The sequence below is a fragment of the Protopterus annectens genome, chromosome 4.part0, assembly GCF_019279795.1.
Source record: "Protopterus annectens isolate FY-2018-M chromosome 4.part0, PAN1.0, whole genome shotgun sequence".
Lineage (NCBI taxonomy): Eukaryota > Metazoa > Chordata > Ceratodontiformes > Protopteridae > Protopterus > Protopterus annectens.
The window spans coordinates 756,827,340-756,839,680 of record NC_056733.1 but is presented as its reverse complement, the minus strand read 5'-3'; the positions used below and the strand labels follow the sequence as shown (position 1 = coordinate 756,839,680).

Sequence of the window (12,341 nt, the reverse complement as noted above, 5' to 3'; positions counted from 1 at the left end):
GTGAAGCAGAGCTCCTCAATGACCCTATTCAAGCGCAACCTTGACAACTGGATGGGTGACTGTAAATTCACCCTGGGGGTGACACCTATATCCCTCTTGGTCAGGGGAAGTCGATACTGGTCACAGAATCACTGTGTTAATAACGACCATCTAACTGTGGTCAATTAGGCAACTTGGGTTTTCACATGGTTAGGCTTGTAAAGGCACTAGGGCCATTAGCCTAGTAACCACCTATGAGCTGTTACAACTGGAATTCCCAGAACCTTTTCCCATCCCCTGGCACTTAAGGTTATGTTTATCACAGCTTGTGGTTTCCCTGATAACCAGCCTGCTGCACCTAAAAAAGCAGATAGCATGTACAAAGTTCCTCAGTCTTTCAAATGTTTATACCCTCATCCCAGATCTGATCCAGCAATTGTAGCTTTAATTAATCCAGCACCTGCCAAATAGTTTAATTCTAATCCTCCCCCTTCTGACAGAGATGGTAGAACAACTAATACGTTTGTGGAAATAGTTTATAATGCTGCTAGAATTTTGAAAAGTCAGTCTCCTATGTTTGTTCTGAGTAATTGTGGAAGTATGTGGAATGTTTTATCTGCATGTCCATCCTGTAAGGAAAAATATTCTTTATGTGGTTTAGTTTCTTCTGTTTCTCAGGTCATTAAAAATGGATTCAAGTGTGTTTACAACTTTGTAGTTACTGCATCCAGGGCTGTTGCAGTACTGTGTTGAGGAGGTTTGCCTGACTGTGTTCTCAGATCTCCCAAAAGATATAAAAATGAGATTTCAAATTCACCTTTGGACAGAGATTTGGTTTTTGGATCCCCTGCTCCAGAGTTTATCAAAAAGTATGTTGAGAGGGGTAAGCTGTTACAGGCAATTCTCATATTTTCAGACCTCCTCCAAATTTTCCAAGGGATTTTCTGATTCCTCATCCAATTTTTGGCAAGAAAAAAGTCTGTGCAAAATACCGGTAAGCAGATGTTTAAAAAAAACGATGGCAAGGAGGTTCCAGAAAGAAGGCAGGAAAACTGTAGAAAAAAGGGCAATCAAAAAAGTCAGAATAACTGCGTAAGGGACATTGTCCTTCCCTCCCATCCTGACAGTCCCTTATTCATAGGTTCATAGGATGATACTAGGCTATTAGCCCTTATAAGCCTAGCCAAGAATTTTGCCAATGTTCCCTCAGTCAGCACCTGTTTCCCCTGTCCAGCAGGGGCACAGGTGAGATCCCAGGGGTATATTTTCTGTTTCCCATCCAGTCGTCCAGGTTCCTCTTAAAGAGGGCTAGAGAAGTACTCTGCTTGACATGGAGAGGGAGTCTTTCACAGACGGGTGAGTCTCTGGGACACAAATCTATCCCACCAACAAGTTCTATTAATGTCACAGACCAGGTTAAGGCCTTGTGTGTGGGTTGCACGAGTGGAGTTTGTCTTGCCGATATACAGCAACTCCATCAAGGCTGGGTCTGAAATGGCCTTGTATGCCAGACACAGGTCACCTCTGAGCAGTTTGTATGAGACTGAGTAGAGGGACAGGGCTTTTAGCCTATCTGTATAAGATAGGTGTTTGAGACCCTGAAGGATTTACCTGGTCAGGAACCTCTGTGGTCTCTCCACCTGCTGCATGTGCTTAGCAAGTTACATGCCGAAGGGGGCATTGTACTTGATGATGAGTCTGATTAGGGAGGAGTACAGGGATGTTATGACCTCCTTGTTCCTGAATGAAATATCCTTAATTATGAGGTGGGCCATGTAGAAAGACTTCTGTACAACAGAGGCAACGTAGTGGTCAAAAGTCAGGTTGCTATCAACCTGGGTGTCCAAGTCCCTCACGACTGATTGCATGCTTAGTATGTTGTTATTAATGTGATAATTAGTGGGGGATGACATTTTCCCCAAAGGGGATAATGATGCATTTCTTGGCATTCAGTTTGACGGCATGCATCTGGCACCAGTCATTAGTTTGGGTAAGGCCCACTTGGAGGATGTTCACATCACTAGGGGAATTTAAGATAGCGCCCAGCTTGCAGTCATCTGCAAACTTGGTCAGCCACAGACCACTGGTTTTGGCTTGCACCTCAGAAAATTATATCCCAAAGAGTAGAGGCCCCAAGACCGATCCTTGGGGTACAACACTCATTACGGGTCTACTACTAGAGGTGGCTTCCCCTACTTTGAGTGGGTTCTATCAGTGAGCCAGTTAGCTACCCATCTGGTAACATATGGATTGATGCCTGTCCTTTCAGAAAGTCTGAATCTCCATTTCTCTCTTTGGCAACAAATTGTTAATGACAAATGGGTTTTGAGTCTGATTCAGCAGGACTACAGATGGCAGCGGGAGGACATCCCTCCTTTCCAGGGAATTATTCCTCATCCACCAACCCAAACCCCTCTGTTCCCTCCTGTCCTACAATATATGCTTTCTTAGAGGTAAAAGAAACAGTACCTCCTTTTCAGTTGGGAAGAGGTTTTTATTCAAGAATGTTTCTGGTGCCAAAGAAAAAATGCCTGGAGACCTCTCATGGACCTTTCTTTCCTAAACCAGTATGTGACAGTGCCCAAGTTCGAAATGCTTTCACTTCACAACCCGTTACCCCTCCATCCGTGTTTGAGTTTTTTGGTAATCTTAAATTTAAAATATGCTTATCTTACTCTCATCCATCCAGACTGAGATGTGTCTTAAGATTCACAGTAGTTCATAAAGGCTTTTTTCTGGTCCATCTAATTTCCAAAGGGATCTCCACTAGATGCAAATAAGTCTTACTTGTATCTTTTCATACCCATTATTGAGTATAACTCACCTTATGGCATGTATTTATGTAAAGTATACAGTTTGAGGGACCTCAGAGATTTATAACTAAAAGGATCGATTGCCTCAAAAATTATAATTATCAGGGGAGGCTGGCAGCCCTTTTTCTATACTTGGTCTGTTACAGACTTCCACCATGGAGATCGAAGATCCAGCTCTATTTGATTTCCTATTCCTTTGCAGAATTAATGGTATATCACATACTTTGTTAAAGGAACTAAACATTCATCAGCAGATATGTAAGACACATTGGCATGATAGATTTACATCCTAATGTATATTCCTCTGGAACAAGCTTCCACTATATATCAAGCAGAGTATCACCATTGCACCTTCAGGGTAGACTGAGATAATTGGATGGGCGGCCTCAAAATTTCTCCCGGACTGTCTTGTCTTGTCCTCCTTGAGGCTAGAGGAAAACTTTGAACAGTGTTTTTGGCTAGTCTTTAAATGGTCTGCAGACCGATTACCTACTATTTACCTGTGAACTAATGAACTTAAACCTGTGTGTGTGTGTGTCTGGATCACATTGTCAGAGTTCTAGTATTCACACAGTGTTTAGCTCCAGTTGTAGCCCATCGCAGGCTACAGGGTATCCACATTTTTCTATGTTTAAATTAATTCCCTCCAGTACAATTCTTTTGAGTGTTTACCTTTAGCTCTCAGTCGGTGTGGCTTGAGCCTTTAAAAATGAAGTTATTACCTTACAGTTCTAATAAATACTCAGAGAAGTCAAATATCAATACAGTTGTGTTTGTCGTCATGTATGCTTCAAGAATAGACTATTCTGATACCTTGTATATAGCATGGTTTTGGAATTATTAATGCAAATATGAAGTAATATTTGATGCCTAAAGGCGCAGTAGGAGGTAACTGCAGAAATGCTTGGAGGTGCACTCGGCTGTAATGATGGCTTGCTTATTTTTTCAGAGTCTCTTTAATGTCAACAGTATCTCACTTGGGTGAGAGATCTGCTATGCAGGCTGAGATTCCAAGAGAACATTCAAAAGTCTTTTTTGACTCCATCACACAGGATTTTGTTCCCACGATGTCTGCTTGACACGCCAGTGCAGAACAAAAAAAAGAAATTCCTGTCTGAAGCAAGTGGAATGGTGCACAACAGAGAGAAAAAACCCTCATTAGTCTCCACAGGCAAGTCTAGACACTAGTCAAGTCCTCAGAAGCTAAAAATGACACTAAAATAGCCTCCCAAGCAAAGCATTTTTCAGTTGTGTGAAATCTTAAGGGGAAACGCTCAACAATCTGCTGAGTTGTCTGTAGATGGCACTACATGTACTCAGCCAGAAGAAATAGCAAACTTGCTTGGCTGTTAAATTCAGCTCAGATTTCATTCTCTCATCACCTCCAGTCACTCCCCTTCACATACACTCTACTATTCCATTCCATGTTGTTATAAAGATCAGGTTTGCACTCTCTCAAGCTAGAAACACAGCATTAATGGGCCCTGACAGAATCCCAGGGTGCCTGTTAAATAGCTTGAAATCCAACCTAGCAGACCACTCAGATCTCTATTTAACCACAGTCTCCAAACAGGCTTTGTCTCAGTAGAATGGATAACAGGAACAGTCACCCCTCTGCACAAGGGGTGAACATCAACAGACCCAGGAAACTACCATCCCATAAGTCTGACTAGCCTTGTATGCAAGACTATGGAAGTGATAATCTTGGATCTAATTAACAGTGACAGAATGTTTATGACATGGAAAACAAACTGTCAACAGACCAGCTTTAGAAGAAAGACTTATTATTCTGGCAAATTCTCAAAACTGCTGATGCAGGCAGAAAAGGCACTATAAAGATTGGGACTTTTTTCTTTTGTATGAGAGACTTTGATTATTCTAAGCAGAAGTAAGTTTTGATGTATATACCTTTAATTGTTACTGCACACGAGGTTTTTCATCTAGCTTAAATGAATGTTGTAACAGCAGAACTGTCTGTCTTCATTGAGTAAAGGTACAGACTACCTGAATAGTGTAATACCACTTTAACTTTAACACTAGTACTATTAATTTAAGACACTGACAGAAAAAATGAACATGAATTAATATACATTTTCTGAAGTAAAATTAGTCTGTAAATGTAATTATTGTCATCAAGTGTAAAAAGTTGCCAGTTTTAGCAGGGATTAAGAGGAACAGTTGAGTGGAATGTAAAATATCACAGTCCTAGAAATGCAGACTACTTGCCCTTTGCAGAAGTGTAACCACAAAGAGAAAACGGTGTCAGCACTGCCCTTTACAGACTTTATCGAGAAAGTATACTGAAATAGTCTTTGAGGTTAATAACTTCCTTAACTCTGTGGCAGTGTTGTTGAACTGGCTCCTGGCACAAAGTAATTCAGTGCGCTTCACACATGCAACAAATGCAAAAACAGTTTCTTTGGTAACTCGGGTGTTTGTGAACGCTAGTTTGTCACCTTTGACATGTGTGTCATAGGTTCTCAATCACTGCTTTAGAGCCAACCCGGTTCGGCTTCAAGGGCAGGTCCTGTCTGCCGAATCTGGTGGACGACTTTGAAAAGGTCACTATGGCCATAGATGAGGGTAAAATGGTGCATACTGCCTACCTTGACCTGGCCAAGGCATTTGACACAATATCCCACTCGGGTATTGTATATAAACACACAAGTGGGCATAAACCTCAACTACAGCAGCAGATGGATAGCCAAATGAATCACTGATAGGTTACTTGTTAATAGATTGGGGGAATCCACATCCAGCAAGAAACCAGTCACCAGTGGAGTACCACAGGACTCGGTGCTGTGCCCATTTTGTTTGTGATATACTTCTCAAATGTCAAGGCAAATGTAAATGGCCTATGGCTGACCAAGTTTGCTGTTGACTGCAAGCTGGGGGCAATCATTGACTCCCCAAATGATGTTGATATCCTACAGAAAGGACTGATACAGACTAATGATAGGTGTCAGAGCCATGGCCTCCATCTAAATGCAAAGTAATACATAACAGTACCCTTTGGGAAAGCAAACACCCCTGCAAATTACAACATTGATAGCAACCCCCCCTAAGAGTGGACCCAGTGGTGAGGGATCTGGGTAATCTATTAGATAGTAATCTGAGCTTTGACCACCATGTGATCACAGTGTTGAGGAAATCCTATGTGGCTCAGCTAATAAGTAAGGGCATGGCATCTGGATCTAAGTATGTCATAGTACCACTGTACTCTGCCCTCATCAGACCAATAATCAAGTATAGTGCACCCTTTAGCATGCACCTCACCAGGTACCTGCACCAGAGGTTTCTCATAAAAAAAAAAATATATATATATATATATATATATATATATATATATATACAGGGTATAACAACATGTCATATGCAGACCGATTTAAAAGCCCTGTCACTGTATTCCGTTTCCTGCCAATTACTGAGGGTATGATCTATGCCTGACCTAGAAGGAAGTCTCTGACCCCAGCCCTGATGGAAGTGTTGCATATTCAGAAAACTAACTGCACAAGGATTACCCTCTTCAAGGATCTAAACCTGATCTCTGACACAAATAGATCACGCTGGAGAGACAGATGTGTCCCATAGATTGCCCCCTCCTCTGAAATAGGCTTCCTATTCATGTGAAGTACAGCTCTTCCCTGACCATCTTCAGGCACAGTCTGCATCATTGGATGAGAAGTGGCAGATTCACTCCTGGAATGGCACCCTTGTCCCTTATGGACAGAGGCAGTCTGTAAAAATTGCCAAAACCATGCTTGCTATCCCTTATCTTTCCCCTAGGGTTTGAAAATTGAATAAAATCTGGGTAAAACTAGCTAGGCTTCTAAGGGCGCTTGAGACATCAGCCTAGTAGTCTTCTATGAACCTGTGAGAGGAATGTTCCTGTATGATTTTCCACCCTGTCCGCTCATATCCAATGTATTCTGAAGATTCAGGAGGAGTCTCCCAAGATCATTGTGGTTGACTCACTTCTGGCCCAGGCATGAGTGGTTCTCCCTTCTTTTGGAATTATCCAGGGGGTGTTTGATGCATCCTGATCCCAATCAAAACTGCCTGAATGATGAGGGCTTTCATCCCTTTTAGTTACTTGATTACTGAGCACATGCATCAGATACTAAATGGAGGCAGGAAAGCATGCTATTAGAAAATCATATATGAGCAAATGGAAAAGGTTTTCTAATTGGTGCCAACAGGGTAAGCAGCACCCATTCAGGGTTAGTGTTTCTCTTGTTGTACAATATTTGCATGTTACTGTGACCTGTCTTCCTGTTCTGTCAAGGTTCATTTGCAGCCATTTCAACATGTCTGGCCATGGATCCCCCTCTTAAGGCATTCTTAGGTCAAAATGTTTTTGAAAGGGGTATTGCTTAAGAGACCTGTAAGAAAAATGGTGGCTTCTCTTTGGGAATCTTAATTTTGTGTTAGAAAAACCTAGCACTTGCTCCATTTGAACCAGCTTATCTGGCTGACTTGAGGTTCTTAAAGGAGAATCACACCTACAGACTCAAAAAAACATGCTCATTTCATCATGGTTTGGTGTTTCCTACATTTTAACACAACTCTGAGGCTATTTACAGGTTTTTGAATATTTTTATATGTAATTTCTGTGTCTGACCACATGGGGTCTGGCATCTTGAAGTAATTCTGATTGTTTAGGCTGCCTCTAGGTATCCCACAATGGAGTGCTTGTCTGTAAAAAAAAAAAAAAAAAAAAAAAATTACATCACGCAGGCCTCTTTCTTCCTAAAGCTCCTGTCACTGCATTGATTTTACTTACTTACATACATACACTGCTGTCTTTCAGTTAGTTACTTTTAAGTAACATTTCATGCCATTCAATGACTACTTAAAACACAAACAGTGCAAGTGCCACAGAACAGTTTCAAAGTGCTTTATACTGCTGCTTCTTTTTAGAATGGCTAAATTGCAGTCTTTTGTGAAATCTGAATTGTTGTACTACTTTGACTCATCTCTCATCCTCCTTCACACCTAACCTCCCTAGCTGTCAAAGTGCTAAGGGTAATTTGAGCGGTTACCTGCTGTGATTGACAGCTCATAGCAGGGGACTTGACTCTTGTACTCTTTCCTTGTTTTGGCTTTTACTTTCTGTATGGGTAGGGGAAGGACCAGGGAATCGTGACGTCACAGCATGGGTTGTTTTTTAGGATGGTCATGGTCATGTCAGTTTGGGGAGGGAATTGGCCAGAAAACTACCTGTACTCAGTGGCCTTGATGACATCAGTGAATTGGGGACTGAAGAAAGCTTTTCCAGGGTGGGATAAAAGTTTTTTGAAAGTGAAACCACTACAGTACAGTAAGGTACTGTTCTAGTGGAGAGAAACAGTTGATTTAAAATATTTTAAATGTTGTATTATTGTTTGTTCATAGCAGGGACAGTAAATAAGGTGAAAAAGGACAGAGAAGTTGAGCATTTAATAACAGAATCCCATTGTTGTCCTTTAACATGAAAAAGCAGTATTACTGATTGCCCTGACCTCTGCAAGAAGAGTATCTAACTTGCAGATTCTTATGGTGGGTCAACAGTGTCTCATTTTCCACAGAGACAGGGTTTCTTTGATAACGAATCCTTTTATGGCTAAAATGGTGTCAGAGTTTACTTTAAGTCAAACTGTCTATCTCTGTGTTTTCCTTGACCCCAAAAATGAGGAAGAAAGGAAACTTCATAACTTGGATATCCCCAGATAATCTGTGTACCATTTTGACAGAACAAAATCTTTCAGAACTTTGAATCAGCTGTTCATTTCAGGTAAGAAGGGAAAAACCTATGTCAAAACAGACTATCTCAGAGTGGTTGCCTCAGCTTATTATCTTTTTTTATTCCCCCCTCAACAAAACTATTCCAGCAGAGTCGAGGCACATTCTACTAGGGTGCTAGGGTTTTGGCTTCATCTGTTTTGAAAGGGTTGGACTCTAGAAGCAGCAACTTGGACCTACATGCATACTTTTGAAAAGCATTACCATTTAGATTATTTTTCCAGACTTAGATTAGACTCAGTAGGACCATTCTCCAGAGCTCCTGGACCCTTCTCCTTCCACTTCCCCAGATTTTGTAAGCTATGGTAGTCTTCCCATATACCTTATGCTACCGCAGCAGTAATCGGTATGAAGAACATAGTGCAGTTGTGTAAGTAAACTTACCATAACAGTAGATGTTCAAATCATCCCTGCTGCTTAGCCACTCCTTCCCTTATTCCCCCTTGTTTTGGTGTATTTTTAATGCTGAGGTTTGAACTATTTTTTTTTTTTTTTTTTTTGTAGTTCCTATCAATGTCCTTTCAGGGCTTAGCCTCCCTCTCTCAGTTGGCATAAGAACTCTAAAGGATCTTGGCACCCAAACCTATCTTTTAGTCAGCTCAGCTTGAGTACGTGAAAGGTGCCCTGTAGCTTTGAAAGTTGGCCAGCTGTTGTATCCTATGCAGGATGTAACTCGTATAGCTTAGGCTACTGCGGAAGTGATCATTCAAATAGCTACTCTTAAAGTAAGTTTACACAACTGTACTTTGTGTTCCCACACTAGATAGATGGGTTAATTGTGCAGTATTGACACTGTAGTGCAGCATAAGGGAGGAGGGTTGTTGCACTCAGAAGTGTGCTGTCCCTATGGTGAAATGTTAAACTGAGGCCCCACCTACATAGGTTGATGGTAACTCAGGCAGATGCAATAGATTCCACTGCACTTATCCAAAAGAGTAGCAGTACCCAAGTGTCCTGGCCCAAATTTCCCCTAGTCAGTATGAGTACCACCTCTGGTCTCCCCTGAAAAGAGGCCATTGGCCTAGTGGGACTAACCAGGGCAACAAAGTGCAAGTAAAGTAAATAAAATGTGCTAAACTATTTATGATTGCTGAAGGATGCACACCGAGACACTGTGTAACCCCAGTGAATGTTAGCACTTAAAACAGAGCTTTCCACTCTACTGCAATAAACAGTATATTTTTTTCATGCAGAATATAACTGAGAACTAGCCTATCAGAATGTGAAATTAGTAATGCCAGCCCTCGTCATTTAGGTTATGTTAACTGGTGGATTGTTAGAGTTTGTCACTGTTTTTATTATGCTTTGTGTAGTTAATGATTTGTTTTGCTGTTTATTTACAAAGGGACGAGATGGACACATTGCAACGTCAGATGGAGGAGCACACAGTAACAGTACACGAGTCTATGAGCTCCTGGTCTCAGATGGAAGGACAGTTAATGGAACTAACTGCAGTATGCCCCACAGAAGACCCGGACCATACACAGTCAGAAGCAACACAGCCCATTGTTGTTGTTCAGGACTTTGAAACATTAAATCAGTAACTGAAGCAGCATACTGCATTATCTAAACACCCGCTTTGCACTGTTTTAAAGACATTATTTACATTCACAGATTTAATTTATTTGTTTCTGTGTTCTCATGTTTCATGTTTGTTGCTGACTTACGTGTACACAGCAAAGTAGCCAATTTTGGAAGACTTGCTAGTTATTCCCATTTTGTGATGACTGAAGTATGTATCTATAAATGAACAGTTCAGCATATGCACATAGCTGTTGTTGAATGCATCATCTTTGTCAGCATGTGGAGCTCACTGCCGCATGTTAACATCAGCCCTCCTCCAAAGTCTGAGCTGTATAGTAGGGTTGTGAGAGGGGGGTGTCAGCAGGTAAGCAGGGGTCCTTGACCCTGTCACGATGCTGCACAGTAATATTATGTCACCAAACCAGGAGACTGTCCATTTTATTGTAGCTCAGTGACAGGAGAGTTTTCCTTTTATGCTAAGAAAACATATGTGCTTCTTGCTTGTTTTATGGGTTAGTTTATAGATTCTAAAACGGTCTGCATTAAGGGAAATGACTTCTGTCCTTAAACAGGTTATTTTACTCTGTTGCTGTTTGTAATTACACATCATATGTAATGTCTTGGTGTGTACCCTTCAGCAGTTTTAACATTACAGATAACACCTTTTAGAAATTTACAAAAGGGCTTAGGAATGTTGGTGTACAAGTTACAGTTTTTAGGTGTAGAATTCGCAAAGTCCTGTTTTTTTTTTTCATGGTCAAGAGAGTATTGTATCTTTAAATGTGCTCATAAATAGAATTTGTGCAAATGCAGAAGGAATGTAGTTATGAAAGAAAAGGTGTAAGCTGCCCATTCTGTGAGCATTGCCTGAACTAACCTGTCTTTAGCCCTTGATCTTTGATGGAAAATGACCAAAAAGCTAAAGGCTTGGAAGTTGTTTTCTTCTGTTTGTGAAGTCAAGTCAGTACCTTCAACTGTAGCTAGGATCAGTGCCATCTCTTGTCAGCTCTCATGACATGATGAGGGAGGAAAATGTAGGCTGATGATGATGGGGGCAGGTTATATATCCACTTTTTTTCCAGGAGCCAACATATTCCTTTCCATTAGTTAAGTGTACTGCCTGCCATCAACTAGGAGCTCAGTATTTACTCAAAGGTATAGCTATTGATTGGCAACCCATGTAACCAACACCTCTAGCTGTTTTTTGCCTAATCTTCAATAATAATAACTTATTTATATATTTATTTTGTGCTGTTGGCCCAGTAGATGAGCCAGCCTTAGGCAAAAAAAAAAATTGAGATCCAGGAAAGGACATAAGACATTAATACAGCAATTAACATAGCACCTCCTGAGTAGTGTTTAACTTATAGAAGAACATTGCCATTATGGTAATAGCTACAGTTAAGCTGGATAAAAAATATTTAGCATAATAGGCAAGTATTAGTATGACTGCATTTTATAAGACTGCCCATTTATATGGGAACAAACATCACAAAGGCTGACTTCATGCAAGGTTCAGTTTTGGTTAGTACTTTTTTACAGCTGTGAATGCCAGTCTTTACAGACAGCATGAGTGTGGGTATTGAACACACACAGATTGGGTTGCCGCATCTTGGGCATTGGAAGGTCTGCATTTTTGTCTGTTAACCCAGGTGTATTTCTGTAATCAAGAACTACTGTACACTGATATAGTTCAACAAAGAAAATAGTGCAGCCTGCAGAAGCAGTTCTGGGGTATGTACTCTGTTAAATAAAATTTCACACTTTTGCAGCTCTGCACTGATTTACCCATAAAGAGTTCAGATATTTATAATTAAATGTTTTTATCCGGACATCAAATGTATCAGTTTGAAAGCTGGCTGTAGTCTTTCAGTAAAAAAAAAAAAGGACCGGTTCTGTATTTTGATATCATATTGTTAATCATAAGCCTGGTCAGCAAAATATGACTCTGTGCAGTTGTTTGGTGTGCCACAGTTTCATCTTACCCACCTCTCAACAGTGACTGAATATTTTCAGTGTCTTGCCATGTCTTCATTTTCTTGGTGGTCTGAATGCTAATGAAATGAAGGAAAGCTTATATCCTTTATGTGATAGTCAGACATCTCATTTTTGATTTGCAGCTTAGTTACATTGTTTGGGTCGCTCAAGAACAAATCGCAGTTTCATTCTAGATGACTTAGAGCATTGCCTTTAAACTGACACCATTAGTGCTTTATTTTCCTTCCCAAATGCTCAAGTCATTTA

The 12,341-nt window shown here is 40.7% G+C and overlaps 1 protein-coding gene across 2 annotated transcripts in view; it reads left to right on the top strand.

Annotated features, from left to right (window-relative positions):
- GOLGA3 (golgin A3) overlaps window positions 1–12,341 on the top strand; it is a 1,508,539-nt gene that overhangs the window by 1,495,982 nt on the left and 216 nt on the right. For both annotated transcript variants that reach the window (XM_044068715.1, XM_044068714.1), the window contains exon 24: window positions 9,919–12,341. This exon is cut by the window's right edge and continues 216 nt beyond it. In XM_044068715.1, coding sequence (XP_043924650.1) covers window positions 9,919–10,117 — 199 coding nt within the window. In that variant the 3' untranslated portion in view covers window positions 10,118–12,341. The remainder of the gene's footprint in view (window positions 1–9,918) is intronic.